The 22,405-nt window shown below is 45.1% G+C and overlaps 2 protein-coding genes across 2 annotated transcripts; both read left to right on the forward strand.

Annotated features, from left to right (window-relative positions):
- The first annotated feature begins 860 nt into the window (after nucleotides 1-860).
- LOC101766436 (synaptotagmin-5) lies at nucleotides 861-5,877 on the forward strand. The gene is made up of 13 exons (XM_004976965.4): nucleotides 861-1,255; nucleotides 1,946-2,050; nucleotides 2,130-2,180; nucleotides 2,302-2,422; nucleotides 3,186-3,310; nucleotides 3,578-3,679; nucleotides 3,766-3,840; nucleotides 3,931-4,010; nucleotides 4,109-4,259; nucleotides 4,333-4,563; nucleotides 4,669-4,968; nucleotides 5,167-5,280; nucleotides 5,374-5,877. Exons 1-13 carry the CDS (start codon nucleotides 1,151-1,153, stop codon nucleotides 5,545-5,547), a joined length of 1,734 nt encoding a protein of 577 aa, XP_004977022.1. The 5' UTR covers nucleotides 861-1,150; the 3' UTR covers nucleotides 5,548-5,877.
- A 3,839-nt stretch (nucleotides 5,878-9,716) lies between these two features.
- On the forward strand, nucleotides 9,717-22,179 carry LOC101766855 (protein TSS). Its single transcript, XM_004976966.3, has 23 exons — nucleotides 9,717-9,946; nucleotides 10,560-10,621; nucleotides 10,877-10,969; nucleotides 11,216-11,288; nucleotides 13,423-13,734; nucleotides 13,828-13,886; nucleotides 14,051-14,182; nucleotides 14,306-14,347; nucleotides 14,492-15,025; nucleotides 15,118-15,308; nucleotides 15,471-15,981; nucleotides 16,171-16,233; nucleotides 16,449-16,550; nucleotides 16,639-16,959; nucleotides 17,039-17,131; nucleotides 17,227-17,328; nucleotides 17,466-17,570; nucleotides 17,778-17,911; nucleotides 18,236-18,419; nucleotides 19,079-19,210; nucleotides 19,288-19,400; nucleotides 19,477-19,558; nucleotides 20,223-22,179. Exons 1-23 carry the CDS (start codon nucleotides 9,868-9,870, stop codon nucleotides 21,873-21,875), a joined length of 5,172 nt encoding a protein of 1,723 aa, XP_004977023.1. The 5' UTR covers nucleotides 9,717-9,867; the 3' UTR covers nucleotides 21,876-22,179.
- The last annotated feature ends 226 nt before the right edge of the window (nucleotides 22,180-22,405 follow it).

A 22,405-nucleotide genomic window follows, 5' to 3' on the forward strand; every position in this document is an offset into this window, starting at 1 on the left:
CAAGAATTGCAAGGCGCTATGCTAATTGCAGGAGAACCGGAGGAGTCACTTTGCCAAACCATAATTTCTCTCTCTCAAAAACTCGGATACTGCGGTGACGCTATGCTCAAAATCTGTTTTTACTTATTATGCACAACAGTTGTATATCGGATTATTTGGAGCCAGCCATCTGTACTACGTGACGACAGTTGCCCATGAAATGGCTGGAAAATAGCTTGTCACTTGTCAGTACCTGATTTGGTATTACCAGCTTCACCGAAAAGCCAAATTCTTGGTAAAGCAAGTTTCCAAGGAGCACAAAAAAGATCCAAAGCTTGGCCAATCCAAATGGACCATTTCCTCTCGGCGCTTTCCAAGTGCTATTCTCACAAGCAAACACGTTTCCCGTTAACCTCGCGGCTAAGCTAAGATGTAATCATCGCTCGAATGGTAGCACAGCCGACAAAACAAAGCCGGCAGGGAGAAAAATTACACTGATCGCTCGAATGGTAGCACAGCAAAGACGCCTGAGCTCAAAAGTCAGAACGAGCTCACTTTTATTTTATTAATCTTATACGTATCATTTTTAAATGATTTTAACCTTATTTTTTGACTCAGGAAGCCTCGGGCTCGGACACGAATCGATCCGTTTTCCCTTTTCGAACCCATCCCACGTCGGCCGGACCTGCCCGCCAGGCCACCGTCACACACTCGCACGTCCTCCCGAACCCAACCACCCACTCTCCCGCGGACCCCACGACGCCGTTACCCCACCTGTCAGTTGCGTACCCAAACCCTGCCTCGCGTCCACTGTGCGCCAGCCTGACCAAAGCAAAAGGAAACAAAACGAAACGGGCACCCGTTTCTCTCTCCTCCCGCTGGCTGGCTCTCCCCCTCACGATTTCCGCTCGCTTGCCTGTCTCCGCATCTCCGCTCCCCTGTTCTTTTTCAAACTCGTACTGGACCAGCGAACCTCCACTTGTAATCCGGCCGCGGCCGTGCTCCTCCTCCTCCTCCCGTCGCGCGCCGGCATTGCTTGCCCACCTGCCCCAGGGCGCGCCCCGCCTGCGGTTCGGTAGCTCCGCGTGTCTCCGCGGAGAGCCTGCTGCCTGCCCCCGGATGCGCGCGTTCGTCGGCTAGCGGAGGCCGGAGGAGGGGGAGAGGGAGCGGGATGGGGTTCTGGGTCGGGATGCTGCTGGGGGTCGCGGCGGGCGTCGCCATCATCGTCGGCTTCGCCCACTCCGAGAACTCCCGCGCCGCACGCCGCCGACAGCTGGTAAGCCCCTGCCCCACGCCCCCCGGCCTCGGAAATTCTCGATGCGTGCTGCTTGAATAGGAATATAGGATTTGTAGTATCTCCGAAGAAATCACGTTGCGTATGAATCGAGGCGAAGGCGAATGGCTTGCCTTCCCTTGGTTAGGTGGGGGGTCGCTGGGCTCCCCCTGTCGGCATGCTTTTCCACTGGTAGATTTGGCTTCCTGGTCCGCCGGAAAGTCTCAGGTGCTTTCTTTTTGGACTTATTACTATTTAGTATTTACAGTGCTGGTCTCGCGGCTTGTTGGGATGGGACTATGGGAGCTTTGCGTACTTGAAGGGAAGCAAGAAACCGAGAAAGTACTAGTCAGGATATTTGGTTCAGGCAGTGCAATGCTGCAAGCCTGCAATGAAAACCTTGTGCATCCAGTGCTTGTCTGTTGGGTGCTTGCTGCCATGGCTTGCAGCATGCTCAAGTTCATTATTGCTATGTCACTGTGCAAGACTGCATAATAACCACATGCAACAATTATGCTGTGTTTGCTATGGGATTGTGACCTGTCCTGAACTTCTGACGCTTTCCATTCAACTAATTTCCGTCCATGGGATCACTAAAGCATAAAACTTCAAATGGGAGACCACTTTGTGGGTGTTTTGTTCGGATCGCTACCATGTCTCGTACTGAGATGGATTTCCCCTGTTTTGATGCAGGCTGCCACTATTGCTAGTTTTTCAAAAATGACGATCGACGATTCGCGGAAGTTACTCCCACCTGACCTGTACCCTTCTTGGGTTGTTTTCTCATCGCAGCAAAAGGTATTTGGCTATCTTTAGTTAGCTCTCATTCTTCTGAACTGTATGGGAATGCATGTATCTTGACGCAGCATTGTTGCAGTTAAAATGGCTTAATCAAGAGCTGACAAAGATCTGGCCGTTTGTGAATCAGGTGTGCATTTCTTGCAATAGAACTCGAAAACTTGGACTCAACTCAATCTCTGTTTAACTTGACTTCCTCTATGTACATTCTTATCACGTAAGCATTTTTTTTCTGTCACTGCCCATTGCAGGCGGCATCAGAACTGATCAAAACCTCTGTAGAGCCTACTCTTGAACAATATAGGCCAATAATCCTAGCGTCCCTGAAGTTCTCAAAACTCACTCTTGGTACTGTTGCACCACAGTTTACCGGTAGGTCTCTTCAAACTACTCCCTCCGTTGATTTTCATAAGGTAGCCCAAGCATTTCAGAATTCGAACTACACGACTGTGGTTTCCACTACCAGCATGCTTGTCTTTGAAATTACTTTCATATTATCACGGTTTGGTAGTTATTATGTATAGTATAATAAATCAAAGTGTGAGGTTTTGATTTGATGCCATGCCACATTGAACTGCACAGCATGTTATAAAAATCCAGAGGGAAGTGCTGTACACTTCTATCTTATTATATGCCCCATGATACTACTTTAACTGTTTAGTTTATGAACTGTTTTCTGGATAACAGTTCCTGAATTCGAATCTCTTTGCTTTAAATAAGAGTGCATTGAAACAAGACACTAACATATCAAGCTAGTATATTTATACTCTAGTCAATGATTGCTGAAGTATTTGAAATAAAACACAAATCAGAAGGTTTTGAGGATCCATTACCCCTTTGGTTCTTTTAGATGCATAATACTGTCAATAAACAGAACTGCATTCTATGAGAAAGGAGCATCGAGTGCCTTTCATATTGTTCATAATGTATGCTCACTTCTGCAACCCGTTCTTTTTATAATGCAAAGTCTATAGAGATAATAAGTTATTTTTTTATGGTGAGTTTGAAGCAGCTTTCAATTTTGTGGTCTGTGTTAATTGATTTTCATTTTCTATATAAACTCATCAAATATGTGGTGTAAGTCCGTCATTACCTGGTGGATGCTAAACTGTAAGTTCTGCTGATTTTGGTGCAGGTATTTCCATCATTGAGAATAATAAGGAATCAGGTATTGTCATGGAGCTAGAGATGAATTGGGATGCCAATCCAAATATTATACTTGATGTAAAAACTAGACTTGGTGTGGCACTTCCAATACAGGTGACATATTTCACACGGCTATGCTTTGGTTATTTTGTATAAATGCCACATTATGAGGGTGTATTACATGCATGAATTATGCCTAGCTCACACAATTGAGCTGCATGGGTATTCGAACTCCAACTATTCTCTAGTTTACTCATGATGATATTTTTCCTGCTTTTTCTGTATGGCATTATCATTATGAATAGAGTGGTTGCCGATTTTAAAAGTTAACCTGTTATGTATTTCACGCACCATAATCCTGTGAGTTCTCTTCTCATATAGGTGAAGGACATTGGCTTTACAGGAATTTTCCGCTTGATTTTCAAACCACTGGTTGAAGAGCTACCTTGCTTTGGAGCTGTTTGCTTTTCTCTACGAAAGAAGGTTTGTTCCTTCTATTCTTTTTTCCTTTGATTATTTGAGATGTTCTTTTTCATTTAATCTCGTGTATTTTTCTCAAACCATTTCAGAAAAAGCTGGATTTCAGACTGAAGGTCATTGGTGGTGAAATTTCTGCTATACCTGGAATTTCAGATGCTCTTGAGGTTTGGCAATACATTAATTTTTGTAGCAGAAAGTTGGGGTGTTGTGTTTCCTATACTTAAGATGATGGGTGCAATTATCCTTTTGTACAGGAAACTATAAAAAATGCTATTGAAGATTCAATAACATGGCCAGTAAGGAAAGTTATTCCTATAATACCTGGGGACTACAGGTAATTATTGGTCAATTTGTGGGTACATGCTAGTATCATTGTTGCTGATTGTGGTATTAAATCACATAGGAAAGACCATGACTGATCATATATTGCAGTGATTTGGAACTGAAGCCTGTTGGTACATTGGAAGTCAAACTTGTGCAAGCAAGAGATTTGACGAACAAAGATCTGATAGGAAAATCAGATCCTTTTGCCATTGTGTACGTCCGCCCATTGCCAGACAAAATGAAGAGAAGTAAAACAATTGTAAGCACAGTTTCTTGTTGTGAGCTCTGTCTTTTGGAGTTGATTCTAACCGCTTTAATCAACTACTTTACAGAACAACGATCTTAACCCTATCTGGAATGAACACTTCGAGTTTATTGTTGAAGATGCTGATACTCAAACTGTAACCGTGAAGATTTATGATGATGATGGTATTCAGGAATCTGAATTAATTGGCTGTGCTCAAGTCAGGCTAAAGGATCTACAACCAGGGAAAGTGAAGGATATCTGGTTGAAGCTTGTAAAAGATCTGGAGATTCAAAGGGACAGAAAAGACAGGGGCCAGGTGAGCGTGATTTTCATGGAAGCAGAACTGCTCATCGTCATTCACAGCGGGTGTTGTCATATGGGTATAATATTTTTTTTCTCGTGACATACATGACCTCAACAGGTGCATCTTGAGCTGCTCTACTGTCCATTTGACATGAAGGATGATGCTCCAAATCCTTTCAGACAACAGTTTTCTATGACTTCGTTGGAGAGAACAATGACTAGTATGGAAAACGGATCAGGAGGATCTAGTTTTGACATGATGTCTTCATCAAGGAAGAGAAAGGAAATTATCGTGCGGGGGGTTCTGTCAGTAACTGTGATATCCGGGGAGGATTTGCCGGCAATGGATATGAATGGAAAGTCCGATCCATATGTTGTACTTTCTCTCAAGAAGACAAAAACAAAGTACAAGACCAGGGTAATTTCTTCATCAAGTAGCAATTAGTGCTGTGTGCATATCTTTTAGTTTAGTATGAACTAATATATTTAAACATGATTGTGTTTGATTCTATTTAAATTGGACAGGTAGGAACCATGATACTTGATATGATTCTACGGTCACAAACTGCTTGGTGAAGCATGTCTTTTACTGTTTGTATCATGTGATTGATTGCAGGTTGTGAATGAAAGCTTGAACCCAGTCTGGAATCAGACTTTCGACTTTGTCGTTGAAGATGGCTTACATGATATGCTTATATTGGAAGTATATGATCACGACACATTCCGGAGAGTAAGTTCTGCTGAAGCTTTCATCTTATTACTAACCCTAGCAGCTTGCCATATGCAGATGTATTTAGGCAACCGTTGAATATGTTTTCTGTAGGATTACATGGGGCGGTGCATCCTGACCTTGACAAAAGTTTTGCTGGAAGAAGACTACGAGGAGAGCTTCAACCTGGAGGGAGCAAAGAGTGGGAAGCTGAACTTGCGTCTGAAGTGGTCGCCACAACCAATTATGCGTGATTCACGAGAAGAGGACAGCTTAAGGTTCAGATAAGCCCAGTAGGGCAGCACGAGTAGGTGTGCACTCATGGGTGCACGTCTGGTTTTTGAGGTTGGGTCCTGGGTGGTTGTCCCATGGTTCTGGCTCGGTTCTTCTGAGACCTGCGTGGTTCAGCACTTCATTTTTCAGGTGCAAATTGATCTGTTGCACACATACATGTGATTGTTATGTCGTCATCGGTTAGCACGAGGTCTGCTAATGTAATCCTCTATTCGCAATAGTATATCTGCATCTTCGTTGTAACAACATGATCAAAGTAGAAATGTGTAAATCAGAAAGGAATAAATTGAGCTGTTGTAGCCACGAGGAATAGTTACCATCAAACTCGTCTCGGTTAATCCTTGTTAACGCACGCAGGTATGATGCTGGTGTGCGCCGCATTTGGTCGAATAGTACCTCGACTCAAGTTGCTTTCCACATCTGTGCTTGGGATGCAGCATGCGAACGCTACTGTCAGATTGTGACATCGGAACATGAGGGAAATAACAAAACACATGCGTTTCACGTGTAGCGTGCCAATGCTATCTTAGAAAGGTGCCTGTGAATTCTGATGTACTCCCATCGACAGATCGGTGAAATCGGCACCTACGTCAACTGAAAGTCTGAAAACGAGTGAGGCCCAATTTCTCTGCTGCAAGCTGCAGCAATTACAGATGGATCAACTGCATGAACACACCAACAGTGCATCACAAATCACACGAACATTTACAAATCGTAGCAGGCACCCAGTTTGTCCCATCTCTTAGCACAAATCGTCGCACCAAACAAAGCGCCCAAAAATTAAGCTCTTGTTTAGTTCACCCCCAACTCCCAACTTTGGCACTATGCAAAAAGAAGATTCCTCATCACATCAAACTTGCGGTACATGCATGGAGTACTAAATGTAGATGAAATTAAAAACTAATTGCACAGTTTTGTTGTACTTTGCGAGACGAATCTTTTGAGCCTAATTAGTCAATGTTTGGACAATAATTCACAAATACAAACGAAACGCTACAGTGTGCTACAGTACTGTAACAGTAATTTGGCACCTCAAAACTTTGGCAACTAAACGAGGCCTAACCTCCGTGCTTCCATCAGTTCCCTGACATATGGCGGCTGCAACATGCAATAGACTAATCTCTCTGAAGGATTCCGGTCAATGGACGGCCACGATACCAAACCCATTTCCTAACCACCATATCGGACGGGGCCTTTCAGACCCGGACAGGAGCCGCACGGGGATCCCAGGGTTTCCTTCTTCGGCAGATTCGTTTGAAGCGTTTGACGCCATCGCCCGAGACAACCCGGCCGGACTCCGTGCGAGGCATCGGCATCCCTTCGCTTGCTCCATCCGCTCGCGCGCGCCAATGAGACGAGCTCCCGGCGCCATGGGCGGGCAGGGCACGCGTCTGCCGACTAAAAAAATGGGCGGCCTCCCCTGCAGCGGTGCTGGTTCTCGCACGTCACCGTTGCTCCCCTCCAACGCTTTGACAGTGAGCAGACACGGCGCTTTGGGAGTGTACGGCGACCTCTGTAACTCTGTTTGATGTGTGGGAGGTGAACTGCAGAACCGGAGAGGAGGCCGACAAGATCCTTTGGGGAATGAGTGAACAGCCCAACGGGCAAAGTACAAAGCTGCAGGGTTGCTTTACCTGGCGACTGGCGAGGCTACTTCCTAGAACGCTAGCTGCTATTTTTAGCATTGCCACAAAAGCTGATTGATACTGATGAAATTTGTTCAAAGAAGAAAAAAGAAGCTGATACTGATGCGGTGATGGGATGAAGATTTGGCATCTGCAGATACAAGGGACTGCAAGTAAATGTTAGGTTGCTTGCGCAGATAAATAAAGAACCCTTTTTTCCTTTTTCATCTCCACACGCTGCCGGCGTGCAAATTGCGAACACAATGACAATATTCACTCATGCGGCCACGCCCCATGCGTCCATGTCCGTCAGGCTGTAACCCATCATTTTACACACGAACAAGACTGTGGGCACCGGCTGGACTCTTCCTCGTTGTCATCTACTCCAACTGGAGCGCCAGATTTTCACGGTACATGTTGCGTACTGGCAATCGGTCCTCCACATCGAGACGGTGCTTAACTGAGCAGTAAAACAAACAGGCTCACGCGTCGCATGTTTCCCTTTGGAAGCTACCACTACTTTGCTTTGAGCTGTTACGTCTTGATGTAACAAAATGTGCAGTCTTTTACTGCAGCTTGGGAGGATCCAATGCATCGTTTTCTTGTGAAACAACACTTAAAAGGGATGTTTGATACGAGGTGCTAAGTTTTAGCAGGATCACGTCGGATATTCGGATGCTAATTAGGATGATTAAACATGAGCTAGTTATAAAACTAATTGCACAGATGAAGTCTAATTCGCGAGATGAATCTATTAAGGCTAATTAATCCATCATTAGCAAATGGTTACTGTAGCATCACATTGTCAAATCATGGACTAACTAGGCTTAATAGATTCGTCTTGCGAATTAAACTCCATCTATGCAATTAATTTTGTAATTAGACTATGTTTAGGTCATGTTTGGTAGAGCTTCAGCTTCTCATAAAATGGCTTCGGCTTCGGCTTCTTCGGTGGAGTGGCTTTTTTAGTGAAGCTGAAGCCGTTTTGCAAAACGTTTGGTAAAATGGCTTCTCAATGGCAATATATGTAATTTTATGATCACTTAATGCTTGGAGAGAGAGGAGAAGCCGGTGAAGCCACTTTTTTCAGCTTCTCCTCTCTAGTGTAAGTCGTTTTGCGGCTTCTCCCTAGCTTTGATGGTGAAGCCGTTTTGCAATTGGCCCTTTGGTAGGACTTCACCAAAAGCTGGTGGAGAAGCACTTTGAGAAACCCTACCAAACGGGGCCTTAATACTCCAAACATCTGATGTAACGTGTGCTAAAGTTTAGCAGGGGTAACAAACACCTACTATGTCCTCCGTTACCAGCAGAATATAAATTTACTCGATGTCCATGCCATCCGGCTTGACGCACACGTTTCACGCAAGAGAAAGCGAAAATATCTTCCTCCCCAATAAGAAAGTGCAAACATCTCGGTATTTGCAAAAGCAAGAAAAAAAATAATCGCTGACGGAGCTACCAGTAGTAAAAAAATTACTAATAAGACTAGTAGTATCCAGTGACCTCATGTGTCGTGTGAATTTGCCTCCGCCGTGTCCACGTCCTAATCCGACCTGAATACCCATCGGCATTCTCCAAGCTCATAACCACACTCTCCTCCGACTCCAATACCATCCCCATTCACCGGAGAGGTGCATGGTGGCGCTAGCTCGATCGGCGCTCCCGCAAACTGCGAAAGGACTCGAGAGCGCACCTTGTCGTCGTGCATGGGATTCAATAATGCGCCACGGTTTTGTCACCGTCTCTCTCGTGCTGTGCCAGTGGCAGAGACAGAGGTGTGCCACCCCATGCGGCCATGCCCCGTGGGCACAACACCAAGAGAAAAGAAAACCCCGGCATGCAAGAGCGTCAAAATAAAACTGGCTTGGCTCCGCCTCGTTCCGGCCAACGGGACGCCCAATAAAACGGCTCCGGCCTCTGGCGGCATGGCTGTGTGCGATCGAGCCATCTGGCCGCACCAGCCTCTCGCCAGCCGCGTACCCGCCTGGCCAACGGCCATCCAGGCCTCTCCTCTCGCGTACCGTCCCGTCCTCTCGCCGCCACAGCTGTCCGCCCCCAGCTAGCCCGCTTTGTCCTCGCCCTGCACCCCTGGCTCTCTCGTGGCCGTCGAATCGCACGCAGCACCGGCGCCGTGCCCGTCTCGTTGCCGTGCGTGCTCGCGCACGAGACCGGTCACGGAGCCGTCGCCTGAATCCAACTGGTGTCAGTTTGCCGCAAGCAGACCCTCGCTTCCACGAAGATGTCACGTCTCCTCTCGCTGCTCTCTCCCTTTCCGCTGGTGCTAGCCTGCACTGTAGCGCAGGGCGTGCAGGGGAAGAGGGGATCAAATCAACCTCGGCCGTCGATGCAGCAAAAGCGCTGCATGTGCCGCCAAGAAAGCGTCCAGTGACTGCCAGCGTGGGGCCACCCCGCATCAGACGCTACCGGAGCGGTGAGGGGCGCCGGAACGAGAGGCCAGGATGGCGCTGAAAATCCGTGGGTCTGATGAGATACCACGCAGGCCTCACATCCTATATCCTCACCCTCCTCTCGCCTTCCTCATTCCTTCTTCCTCTGCTCCCTCCTCTTCTGCTGCTCCCTCCTCTGCGGCTGCAGGGGGGCTTAAACCCTTCCGCCATCGACTGCCACCGCTCCATTTGCGCTTGAGGGTCGCCGCTGGGCCGCTCCGAGCGAGCGAGCGAGGCAGCCAATGGCCCCCAAGGCCGGCCGTGGCAAGGGCAGGGGCGGCGGCGGCGGCAAAGGCGATAGGAGGAAGAAGGAAGAGAAAGGTATATCCACGCATGCTCTTGAGTCATGTCCGATGAAACCTTTGTTCATTACATACACGCGCATGGTGCATCGTTGGTTGCCATCAACGACAAAGCTTGTTCTTCTTCAGAAAACATTGAGTTGCTATCGTTGTTGCATCACCAGTCAGTTCTCAGTTGCATGATTCTAGTTTTCACTTCTTTGCATGTGAAACAAAAGGGTAAAAGAAGGATTGATTGCTGCTATTACTAGTGTTTATTTATAATCCCTTTTCTCCTTTGTTCTTTATTCGCTTGATTTCTCCGTACTGAACCGGAGGATTTTGTCTCCGTTGAACCCTTTTCCCCTTGGGTCTTCGTGTTCTGCGCTATGATTACTCGTTCCATCAGCTCATTTCTTGTTTCAGTTGGTAATTTTAACCTGGTTTGCTACTACCAGCCAGCTCCTTTATTTTCTTTTGTTGGTGCAACGTTCCCCGTGCGGTTGGGTCATGCGGTTCGCAAGAGCGGAGTGAATTGCGGCTGCCGTGCAGGCTCTGCACTGCACGCCCCTCATTTCACGCGCGCGCTGCTTCTCTCGTGTTGTGCTGCTGCCTGCTAGAGAACACTGATGATTTTCTTCTTGTTTGTGCAGTTGTGCCCAGCGTGATAGACGTCACGGTTGTCACCCCCTATGAATCCCAGGTGACACTCAAGGTATGTGCTGCCGGCTCCATTAGCTGTGCCTTCTCCCACACAACAACACGTATAAAGCCACTTGAAAAGAACAAGGACAGGACAGCAACAAAAAAGAAAAAAGGAATGAGAAAGTGCAGGTGACACTGCCAGCTGAATACTTTGCACACCCATTGGTTAAGCTGCAAACTGTGTGAGTTTGATGAGAAAGGTGAGCTTTGTGTGTGGTTTGCTAACAATGTTGTTTCTGTTGTTGTTGTTGTACTGATTTTGCAGGGGATATCCACGGACCGTGTGCTGGACGTGCGGAAGCTGCTGGGGTCGAACGTGGAGACGTGTCACCTGACAAACTATTCACTCTCCCATGTGGTAATGTTCAGCCCTCCCTTCTTCATCTGCCAAGCAACAGTACCTTCTCTCCAAAATTCAGTCGCAGTACAAGTATGCACTACAGCACACACATGCATGCGACCTGTCAAAAAATTCATTCCTTCATCTACCATGGGGGCTTGGTACATTGCGTGTGGAATATTTAGTTACTTGTAAGCATCGGTGACCTGACTCTCCGATGATAGACTGACCTAATGGTGTTTGGTCGCATGTGTTGCATGACAGGCGCGCGGGCAGCGGCTGGAGGACGTGGTGGAAATCGTGGCGCTCAAGCCCTGCACGCTCCGGATCGTGGAAGGTACCACCGGTGTTTTCCCGTCTTGTTTCTTTCGTTCTCCCTTTGCTAGTATTTTGGCAATCGCTGGAGGTTCACGTTGATCTTCACTTCACCTTCCCTTGTCCGAACGCGAGTGAGCTGGTAGCTGATGTGGGGCATCGTACTCGTAGAGCTCGGAGTAAGTGAGTGCTTCAGTACACGGAGCAACTTGAAAGGCGACAAAACGGACGAGTAAACAGTGCGCCTCTGGTAGTCTGTTACAGGCCAGTCCAAGCGTGCATCAATGATCGATCGACGGACCACTGGTTGGCAATGCCACACGAGCTCGACCGTACTAATGACACGTTTGATCGCGTAGCAGAGAGCATGCGGTTTACTAGTGGATCAGAAGACAAACAAGGCACGCGCGGTCCTCGTCCATCCACGGCATTGAACCCCGAGGGCATGGACGCCTGAACCCATGACGCATTTTAAATGGAGTCGCCGTGCCCCGTGCCCGTGCGACATCACGTTCCAAACCCAACAGTCGCAGCGCTAGCCACCAGCGATCCGTTGCTCACTTTCTCTTCCCGTCAGTCAATGCTAGACAGGGAGACAACTAGCTCATCAGCTAGGTGCTCAGTGCGTCCGGTCTCGGGCTCTTTCTAATCCCAGGTGCCCCTGACGTCTGCCTCTTTGGGGGCACTCGAACACCAACCGCGCATCGTGCGCCGCCGTCCGCCGTGCCCCTGACGTCTGCCTCTCTCGGGAAATGCCGGAGTGCCGGCCACGGGCTAGCATTCGCAGCTGAGCTCCGGACGGTAGGGAGTCTGCTAGTTTTCGCGTCGACCGGTGGTTGGGAGACGGCGGCCGCGCCGGTGGTGGTGGCCAACCTTCTCTTGTGGTCTCACCACCAGTTTCTTGCGTCCTGCCAATGCGCTGGGGTCTCTTTCCGTGGCGCGTCATCGCACCCATGTTTCTGCGGCCGGTAAGGACGGCGGCGGCGGCGGCAGCAGCAGGGAGATGTTGATTTTCCACAGAACGTGGCCGGCGAGGTCGCTCCATGTGTGTGGGAAATCCAGGCCCCGGGTGGAGACTTGCAGCTGCCTTCCCGGCCTCGGTTGGTCGCTGGGCTCCTAGCCTCCTACCTACTAATTTCTAGACCTAGTCGTGGCCATATGATTCTGACGGATTTTCTTTTTCATTTGCGGCGAGAATTAGGACGAAGGGTTTGAAGGACCGGCATAGTTATTAACGTTTGATTAGTCAAGCATTGGGAAGGTGATTGCTCTTTTCTGACTAGCTGAGACGTCGTCGTCACGCTGAAAAAGATTAGCAGTACAGTGCTAGTGATCATGCTTTTTAGTCAGTAGTTTAATCAGAGATCAGTCCGGCGTGTGGTGTCGGCAAGTGGCAAGTAACATTTGGACGCGCACCTTTATCAAAAAAAACATTTATCAGCGAAACAATGGCGTTATTATGCAAGGACCCGGTGCAAGTTGCAGTTGTTTGCTGCCAATCTCTGAGCTGAGCTCAAGAGGATCTCCTAGTTGTTGCCCCACGCTGACTGATACGGGACAAAGCGACGCCTCTTGGAATCTGCGGTGGGTGCTTGGTTAACTCCACAGGCATTTTTAGGTGTTCAGACTTCAGTGGGCACTGCAGCGGCATTACTATACTCCACCTGGCCTGGTGCGTGCATCACTTGTCAGAGCCACGCTCTAGTGACATGTGATATTCCTAACTTGTTGACTCGGCTGGGAACGGCATTAGCGTGATGTTAATTTGGGTCTGTGCAGTGTGTAAGTGATCAATAGTTGTTCTGATTAGTTGTAACAACCAATTTTGGTTAGGTAACTTAATTTCTTGGGAGAATACTGGTTTACACTCCAAAATTTGACTGAATTTAACCATTCTAAACCCTGACCTATGCATGAACAAGGCAATCCAAAACGAGTTTGATTTACTCTGTTTGAAATAATCTGCCCTTTAGGAAACTGAAATAACTTTGCATGAGTTTTTTTAGAGAAAAACTTTGTATGGGTTGTGTTAACCATCTATCTTCTTTCCAATAAAGAAAAGAAGTTGCTATCCATTGGACTCCAAATGTAGAGTTGGGCCCATCATTCACAATTGGGCCTTTGATTTCTAACTGAGCCCAACGGCTTGTTTGCAGAGGAGTACGCGACGGAGGAGCAGGCGGTGGCGCACGTCCGCCGGCTGCTGGACATCGTCGCCTGCACCACCGCGTTCGCCAAGCCCCGGGATGGCGCCGCCAAGCATAAATCATCCAAGCATGGGCGCCCCGCGACACCACCCTCCCCGCCCACGCCCGCCTCGACCGGGGCTCATGGCGGCGGCAGTGGCAGCGGCGAGGGCGCGCCGCCGATATCGGAGGCGCACGACATGGCGGCCATCCGCCCGCCGCCGAAGCTGGGGGAGTTCTACGACTTCTTCTCCTTCGCCCACCTCACCCCGCCCGTCCACTGTAAGGCTCCTTCGCCTCCCCGATGAAGCATTCCATTCGCATTTGGCCTGCGCTCTCTTAATCTGACGCGTGATATGTGCTTCGTTTCTGCAGTTATCAGGAGGAAGGAGGCGAATGGCGCTTCTCAGGAAGGCGATTACTTCGAAATCGAGGTAAGCTATTCAATTGAAATGCACCACCAAAATTGAAATTCGTTTGCCTCGATGTGAGGAGCTATTCAATTTGTTTGGGGCTTTAGAGCTGCCACCCTGCAATAGCCAACTTAAGCATGTGGGTATGAGCAATTCGCCTTATGAAGGAGTTCATCTGTCCCCAGGTGAAGGTTTGCAACGGGAAGCTTCTGCATGTAGTTGCTTCAGTAAAGGGTTTCTACTTGGCAGGGAAGCCGCACAACGTAAGCCGCTCCCTGGTGGACCTACTGCAGCAGCTCAGCAATGCGTTTGCTAATGTTAGTAACCATGAATCCTATATCTTCATTATCTTCTTTTCTTAGCTCGCGTCCCTTCCTGTTCTTATCTGTTTTGATAAACATTGACTGCTCTAAGTGGCGGGTGTTATTCATTTTCCACAGGCATATGAGACGTTGATGAAAGCTTTTGTGGATCACAACAAGGTTGTAATAGTGGATATGCTTTCCTACTGTTTTTATTTTCTTGCACTGAAGATTGAATAGAATGATGTGGTTCAAGAACTTTTTTCTTGAACACATGATGTGGTTAAGAACTTTTGATGAGAATAACCTTTTCTGCATCTGCAGTTTGGAAATTTGCCATATGGATTCCGTGCAAACACATGGCTTGTTCCTCCAATATATGTTGACCCTGCTACCAAGTGTCCAGCACTGCCAGTCGAGGATGAGAATTGGGGTGGAGATGGGGGTGGCAGTGGACGCGATGGAAAATATGACCGCAGACGGTGGTCAAAAGACTTCTCTGTTTTGGCTAGAATGCCATGCAAAACTGAGGAAGAGCGGGTGATCAGAGACCGGAAAGCTTTTCTTTTACACAATCTATTTGTAGATACAGCAATTTTTAGAGCTGCATCAACAATACGGCGACTCATTAATCAGTCTATGAACTCAACTGGTCCACATGGTGGTAATCATGGTTCAAACATATTTGATGAACGTATTGGGGACATGCATATAACTGTGAAGAAGGATGAGGCTGATGCTAGTTTGAAGCTGGAGGACAAGGTTGATGGCGTTGCCTTCTGTCCAACGGGTGCTATGGATATCACACAAAGGAATCTTCTGAAAGGTTTAACTTCTGATGAAAGTGTTGTTGTTAAGGTGATGCCTCGCAATTTCCTGTTTTATCCTATCTCATTTTCTGGGTTTAAAATCAAAAGCTAATTTTCGTGAACATGTGATCCCATGTCCAGGATTCTTCAACGCTAGGAGTGGTGATTATCAAGCATTGTGGATATACGGCAACTGTGAAGGTTTCTGGACGTGCAAATGACAGTAATGATGTTAAACAAACTTATGATATCTCTGATAATTTTGATGGAGTGCTGAACATTGATGTACATGACCATCCGGATGGAGGTTCTAATGCCTTGAATGTTAACAGGTTTGATATGTACTCATGTAATTTTACTTGCTTAGTAATAGTTTCAATATGTTATCATGATGTGTTTGCTCATCACTAGAGAAAATGTTGCCTAAGTACATATTAATTTTCACATGGACAAGGATCTATTAACGCCACCTTTTCTCCTCTTTTTATTTTCAGTCTAAGAATACCACTTCCGAGAATTATCAATCCAGAAACAGTTGGTAACCTGTATCTGAGCCCAAAGTCTCATGCTAGTAATCCTGCACGGAAACTGGCACGCACAGTACTTGAGGACAGCTTGAGAAAGCTGGATAGCATGCCTATAAAAAAAACTAGAATTATCAGATGGGAACTTGGGTCCTCCTGGTTGCAGCACTTGCAGAAGAAGGATTCTCCAACGTCTGAGAATGGTAAGGGGAATGCAACAAAGGCTAACAAAGAACCAGCTGTCAAAGGTCTTGGAAAGCATTTTGAACAATTAAGGAAAATAAAAAAGAAAGAATGCAATGTTGAAGGTTCTAGTTCTGACAAGGAAGAATCTAACAGTAACTGTTCACCGATGAATGGTCTGCAAGAATCAGATAAGATAGCTGTTGATGAAACGAACAAGGGGGCTGATATAAGCAAACTAATGTCAGAGGATGCTTTTTCTCGGTTGAAGAGTTTGGGAGCTGGTCTTCACGATAAGGTGAATTAGCTGTGCAAATTCACTCTGAAATTCTGTTTTAAGATGGCCCGAAGTACACTTCCGATTGGCTTGTAAACTCTCCCTAAAATGCTTGTGCATCATTTCTTTTCTACTGTTATTAATGACTAGAGTTCACCATGGACATATTGGTGTTATTTTGTTTCCTAATTTTATTATTTCTTGATACAGTCTCTTGAAGAGCTCACAAATATGGCCCATAATTTCTATGACGATACCGCCCTTCCAAAGCTGGTAAGACTTGTATCAGCATTCACTACTTCAATCTTACTTTAATTACCTCATAAAACCTCCTGTTATGGTACTAGAGGCTGAGTTAGTTTGGTATTAGAGGCTATGTTAGTTTACTGATACTTTTAATGTGTCAGTCATATATGGTCTTGAGAGCTAAGTGCTTTTTAATTTCTGTCATGCTTAATTCATTTTCTCTCGGAATGCAATTTGCACAGGTGGCTGATTTTGCATCCCTTGAGCTTTCTCCGGTGGATGGAAGAACCATGACCGATTTCATGCATACAAGGGGACTTAATATGTCATCCTTAGGTCGTGTGGTGGGTGTAAATTAAGCTGTGATTGCTTTTATACTATGTTTGGACAAAGTTGGTTAATAATCTGACGTTTTTTCTTTAAATTAATCAGGTAGAGCTAGCAGAGAAGCTCCCACATATCCAGTCCATATGCATTCATGAAATGGTTATTAGATCCTTTAAGCACATCATCAGAGCTGTTATTGCTGCTGTTAATGACATGCAAAATATGTCTGCAGCTATAGCTGAGATTCTGAACATATTACTAGGATCTCCCAGACTTGAAAATGGTGCTGACACAGATGCACATATTGAGCATAATTTGCGGTTGAAATGGGTAGAGTGCTTCCTTTCAAAAAGATTCTGCTGGAAAATGAAAGATGAATTTGCACATCTGCGGAAATTTATCATTCTGAGAGGGCTTTGTAGCAAGGTATGAGTAGTGAAGTTAACTATGGGAGCATCCATAGTTCTGTATCTAAACAGGTATATTGATATGGTTTGTTGCTCAGGTTGGACTGGAGTTAGTTGCAAGAGATTATGATATGAATAGCCCTAACCCATTCGACAAGTCTGACATTGTCCACATTGTTCCTGTATGCAAGGTAGTACTATATTATTGAAACTTAGGAAACTGTTTATTGTCTGTCTCTTGGATAAATTTTTATTAGATCGCTTTTCTTTGTGTGTTCTGTTTTAGCATGTGGTCTACTCATCCATTGATGGTCGAAACTTGCTGGAATCATCGAAGATGGCATTGGATAAAGGAAAACTAGACGATGCTGTCAGCTATGGAACTAAGGTACATACAGTCAACTTTTGAGGGGGTTTTTTTCATTATTAACTGCTGTGCTAAAATCCTTTCTGCATTTTTCTTAGCAAAATTATTTTCCTTGTTCTTTATTTACTAATTACTGTGTTTTTCTATTCTTGTTGAAGGCCTTGTCCAAAATTATAGCTGTTTGTGGTCCATACCATCGACTGACTGCTAATGCATACAGCCTTCTTGCTGTAGTGCTTTATCATACTGGAGATTTCAATCAGGTACTTCAATGGATCTGGCGTAGTTCACTGTATTGTATCCACGCAAATCTAGTTAAACCAGTTTTTGAAAAAAAAAAGAAGAAGCACAATAGTACTATTAATGCTGTAAGATGTAAAGTTTGTTCTTGGTAGCAGGTCCAGCAATCAAACTAGCTGTTGTTTTCTTTCATCAAACTTGGTTTTTCATTGCGTTTTATTTCTTTGTAGGCAACTATATATCAGCAAAAAGCACTTGATATCAATGAAAGGGAACTTGGTCTTGATCATCCGGAAACTATGAAGAGTTATGGGGATTTATCTGTCTTCTACTACCGCCTGCAACACATTGAAATGGCTCTAAAGTAAGTGTGTATGTGTTTCCTTGATGTGTCATTGGTTGAAGCCAGTCTACCGTTGTGCTAGTTTATACGTAATGCATTAGCTAGCATATATACTGAAATGAGCCTTGCAGCTTCCTGCTCTACTAGCCATTAGCCTGTGCTGTTTTGTCCTATGGCATATGGCTGGTACTCCACTACTTGTGCCTGCACATGTTAAAAAAATACTGTGGACAGTGGACACCGTATTTATTAGATAACTATCAGCTATCACACTTGCAATCCAACTTCTGTCATTTATGTTCAATATAGATTGCTTCTATACCTAATTGTGTCTTCCTCTTGAAGGTATGTCAACCGTGCACTATATCTGCTTCAGTTTTCGTGTGGGCTTTCACACCCTAATTCAGCTGCCACCTACATAAATGTGGCTATGATGGAAGAAGGCATGGGAAATGTTCATGTTGCTCTTCGGTACTTGCATGAAGCCCTGAAGTGCAACAAGAGATTGCTAGGAGCTGATCACATCCAGGTAAAAGAAGCTTGATTTTGGTCTGTATTATACCTTTGCATGCTGAAGAACTTGATGCAGATTCAGGCATTCCATGCTTACCATATTCTCATGAGTTTACCAAAATGATTTCGCATGAGCAGTAATCAGGGTTTCATGGAAATGATTGACGCACATCAAATTCCAATCTTCACTCAAACTATTACACTATTCGACATATGTAGTAATGTGTCTTAACTACATTACTAGAAGTCTATCGCAATAATATTCCTCCAGAATTGCATACAAGTGCTGGAATGTATATCTTATAACAATACATATGTAAGACACCTCTGGTATATTAGAAGTATCCTATTACTAATCGGCATCCAGTGGATGTCCCATCTAACTTTGATATAGCTCTCACCTCTCTGCAATCAAACATACATGATGTTCTTTATTCCTCTCCCTCAAAGGTGACTCAGTAAAAAAAATTCTTGTATAAAACTCTTAGTGTTCTCTGCTCCAAGTTTCAAAAATATATTCCTTACATTGTTCTTCTTGTTATTTCTTTAAAAACAAGCTATTGTATTGCTGTAGTGTCAATGTCTGCTTCAGTGAAATATATGATAAGCATAAGATCCAGTGATTACTTACTTACTATGAAGTATGAACTAACAAGCACTTCTTCAATCAATCAGACTGCTGCAAGCTACCATGCCATAGCCATAGCCCTTTCAATGATGGATGCATACTCCCTAAGCGTACAACATGAACAAACCACCTTGCAGATCCTTCAGGAGAAACTAGGGCAAGATGACCTTCGAACTCAGGTTCTTTTTTCACATAGTGTAACACTGGCCATATATCCGTATGTTCTCTTAAATTAACGCATTATTTGTTGCTGCAGGATGCTGCTGCATGGCTAGAGTATTTCGAGTCAAAGGCATTAGAACAACAAGAGGCTGCCCGAAGAGGAATGCCAAAGCCTGATTCATCTATTGCGAGCAAAGGGCATCTTAGGTATGGAACTAAGAATAAACTGTGAATTATCAATTGTAAAATATTTTGATTTAGATTGAAACATCTATCTTTCCAGCGTATCAGATCTTCTTGACTTCATAAGCCCAGATCAGGAAAGAAAAGAGAGGGATATGCAGAGGAAGTGCAGGCGTGCAAAGGTGATTACAATGAATGTTTATTTTTCAAGACCTATTGTTTTTATTAGCTAGTTGGAATAGATATATGTTTACTTTCAAAGTAATGATTCTTAAAGAATGCTTATGTGATAGTGAAAAGAGATAGGAGCGCACCTGATACAATGCATTCATGATCCATGATAAGTATATATGACAACAGAGTTGCAACAATAGTTTTAATACTGGGTGTATATGTGAACTAGTGAATTTGTCAGGCAGTCAATGGAATCAATGTAGTGCTATGAGTTAGGCATAATAACTATGATAGTGGTTCCATCTGGTTTCAGAAAAGATGAATTTGAGTTAGATGACCATTTTTTAGATGTTCAGATGACATTTTTTGAACACGAATTCTAAAAAGGTCATTTATAATCATTTAGATGTTTAAACATTTTTCATGGATACATTTTATTTAAGTTTCGTTTAAACTCCTTTATCCTTTTCTAATGCAAAGATTATGCATTCTCCTTTTTATTGTCATGTTATTTACTTAGTATCCATGACATACCTGAGGGGAAAGTTTTATTTTCTGTTTCTTGTGTAAACTCTCAATCAAAGGTGCTACTGTTGTACAAAGCATTATGTGATCCTCTTTCTTTTCCCTTGTTACCTCTTTCCTTTTCATGACATCTAGTATTAAATGCAGAATAATGTCAGAGCCCATCATGGTGAATCACATGAAGAAAAGGAGAACTTCCAGCATGATTCAGGATCTCCTCTTTTAGCAAGCAAAGACGGATTTGGAGAAGAAAAACTGGAGGTGAATCCTCCTGTGGTATTAGAAGAAAATTATGCTGCCCATGATGAGCAGAAGCAATCTGATGTTTTATCACCTGAAGAATATTCTGATGAAGGGTGGCAAGCAGCTAGTTTGAGAGGACGATCTGCAAATGTAAGGAAGAAAAGCAGTCGCAGGAAGCCAGCTCTCACGAAATTAATGGTTGATCGCTTCGAAAATGGTCATACAGGTTCTGTTTATAGGACTGGTTTACAGCCGCAAACAAAGGGAGACAAAGAAGATGCTGCAACTGCTCGTAGCCAAATCTCCTTCGGTAGCTTTTTAAAAACCGACAAGTTGAATGGGGATCCCAGCATTGTTGAAGATAAGTCTTGCAATACTACGGCTAAACCAGAACGGCATACAAAGCCCACAGGAATTAACAGGCCAACTAGCATTGCTTCCAAGTTTGTATCATACAAAGACGTGGCTGTTTCGCCCCCTGGCACAGTATTGAAACCAATTTTGGAGAAGAAGGAAGCAAAGGAGAAAGAAAACAGACATGATACTGATCTAACACTGTCATCTGAGGAAGAGGATAGAAAATTTACAGAAAAAGAGAAGGAAAAGCCAAGTGATGACAGCAGCAAAGATGTTCTTTCAAGTCAGCCAGATGGAGTTGGTCAGCAAGAAACACCTCCTGACAGCAACAGTGACGATAGCCCATCAGCATCTAAGAAAGCACCTGGAAGCAAACTGTCTGCTTCAGCACCTCCATTCAATCCAGGATCACTCTTATCAATGTCACACCCGTACAGCACAGTGGCAATATATGATGCCAGTGCTGTTCTTCAGGCAATGCCAAGCCAAGCAATGGAGATTCTCCCTCATGCCATTGATACTAGAGTGCCTCGTGGTCCTCGGTCCACCTTGTACTATCGTACTGGGCATTCCTTCCAAAGGAAACAAGGTTACACACACAGCCAGAGCACTGTTGTAAGAGGTAGCTACTCCCCCACGACCATGAATCCTCATGCTGCCGAGTTTGTGCCTGGAAAAACTGTGCAACATTCTGATGTGGCTGACAGAGAACCCAGTACTGCTAATCCTGTGACCGATTCTGATCAGGATGTGGTCTCGCAGTCCACAGATGAAGTAAAGGCTGAAACGCTGGCTGCAGAAAAGGCAGGTCAAGTTGAGAAAGTCGTTTCAGGTAAAGGAAAGGAAAACAGAGGGAAAGATGTCATGAGGAATTCCTACAAAACCGAACTTGCAAGGCAAATTTTGCTCAGTTTCATTGTGAAGTCGGTGCATGATAGTTTAGGTTCCACCCGTGCTGAACCAGACAGAAAGCCAAGTGGATCAGATGAAGCTAGTAATGAACAGAGCAGCAACTTAAGCAAGAACGCATCTGGTCGGCAAGATTCTGATAAGCAACAGAAAGCCATGGAGGTGCCTAAAGGTCTGAAGGATACAGAGGGATTTACAGTCGTTTCAAAACGTCGAAGGAGGCCACAGCCATTCATGCGCCCCATAAATGGTCTCTACTCACAGCAGTCTATTTGCACTTCTGTCAGTTAAGGTTCCTTTTGCCTTTGCTTAGACTGTTGGTAGCAAAATTTTGCCCTATCCAAGTGAGCGAGCATGTAGTCAAACTGTACAAAAATTTTCTGGAATACCCTTGGTAATAAGTCCATTGTAATTTGGGGTAGCTGTAGCGCTGAATAAAATGTTGCCTCTGCATGTTATATAGACAGAATGGTAGGATATAGCAGATGTTAAGTTCATCCAATATCCCAGTGGAGCTTCTCTTATGCCCTAGTCTTTGTGCACTTTGTCACGAGGATTTTTATGATGGCAAATACTGTCGGAGGAAACCAAACTGAATATACTAGGCGCCAAGAGCTTCAAACTTTGAAAGCTTACTCGTGTAGGCACATATTTTACTGCTCCTTTCTGTGCTGCTGAAACTAAAACCTGCCCAGTGTGTGTGGTCATTGGATGCCTTGTCAGAATATCAGCAACACTTCACAGCGAAGCCATTGCTGCTGCATACCAGATCACCGGACCACTGAGTCCAAGCGTGAACTGGTTGACAGTTAAGCTGTTGC

The sequence above is a fragment of the Setaria italica genome, chromosome VII (genome assembly GCF_000263155.2).
Source record: "Setaria italica strain Yugu1 chromosome VII, Setaria_italica_v2.0, whole genome shotgun sequence".
Lineage (NCBI taxonomy): Eukaryota > Viridiplantae > Streptophyta > Magnoliopsida > Poales > Poaceae > Setaria > Setaria italica.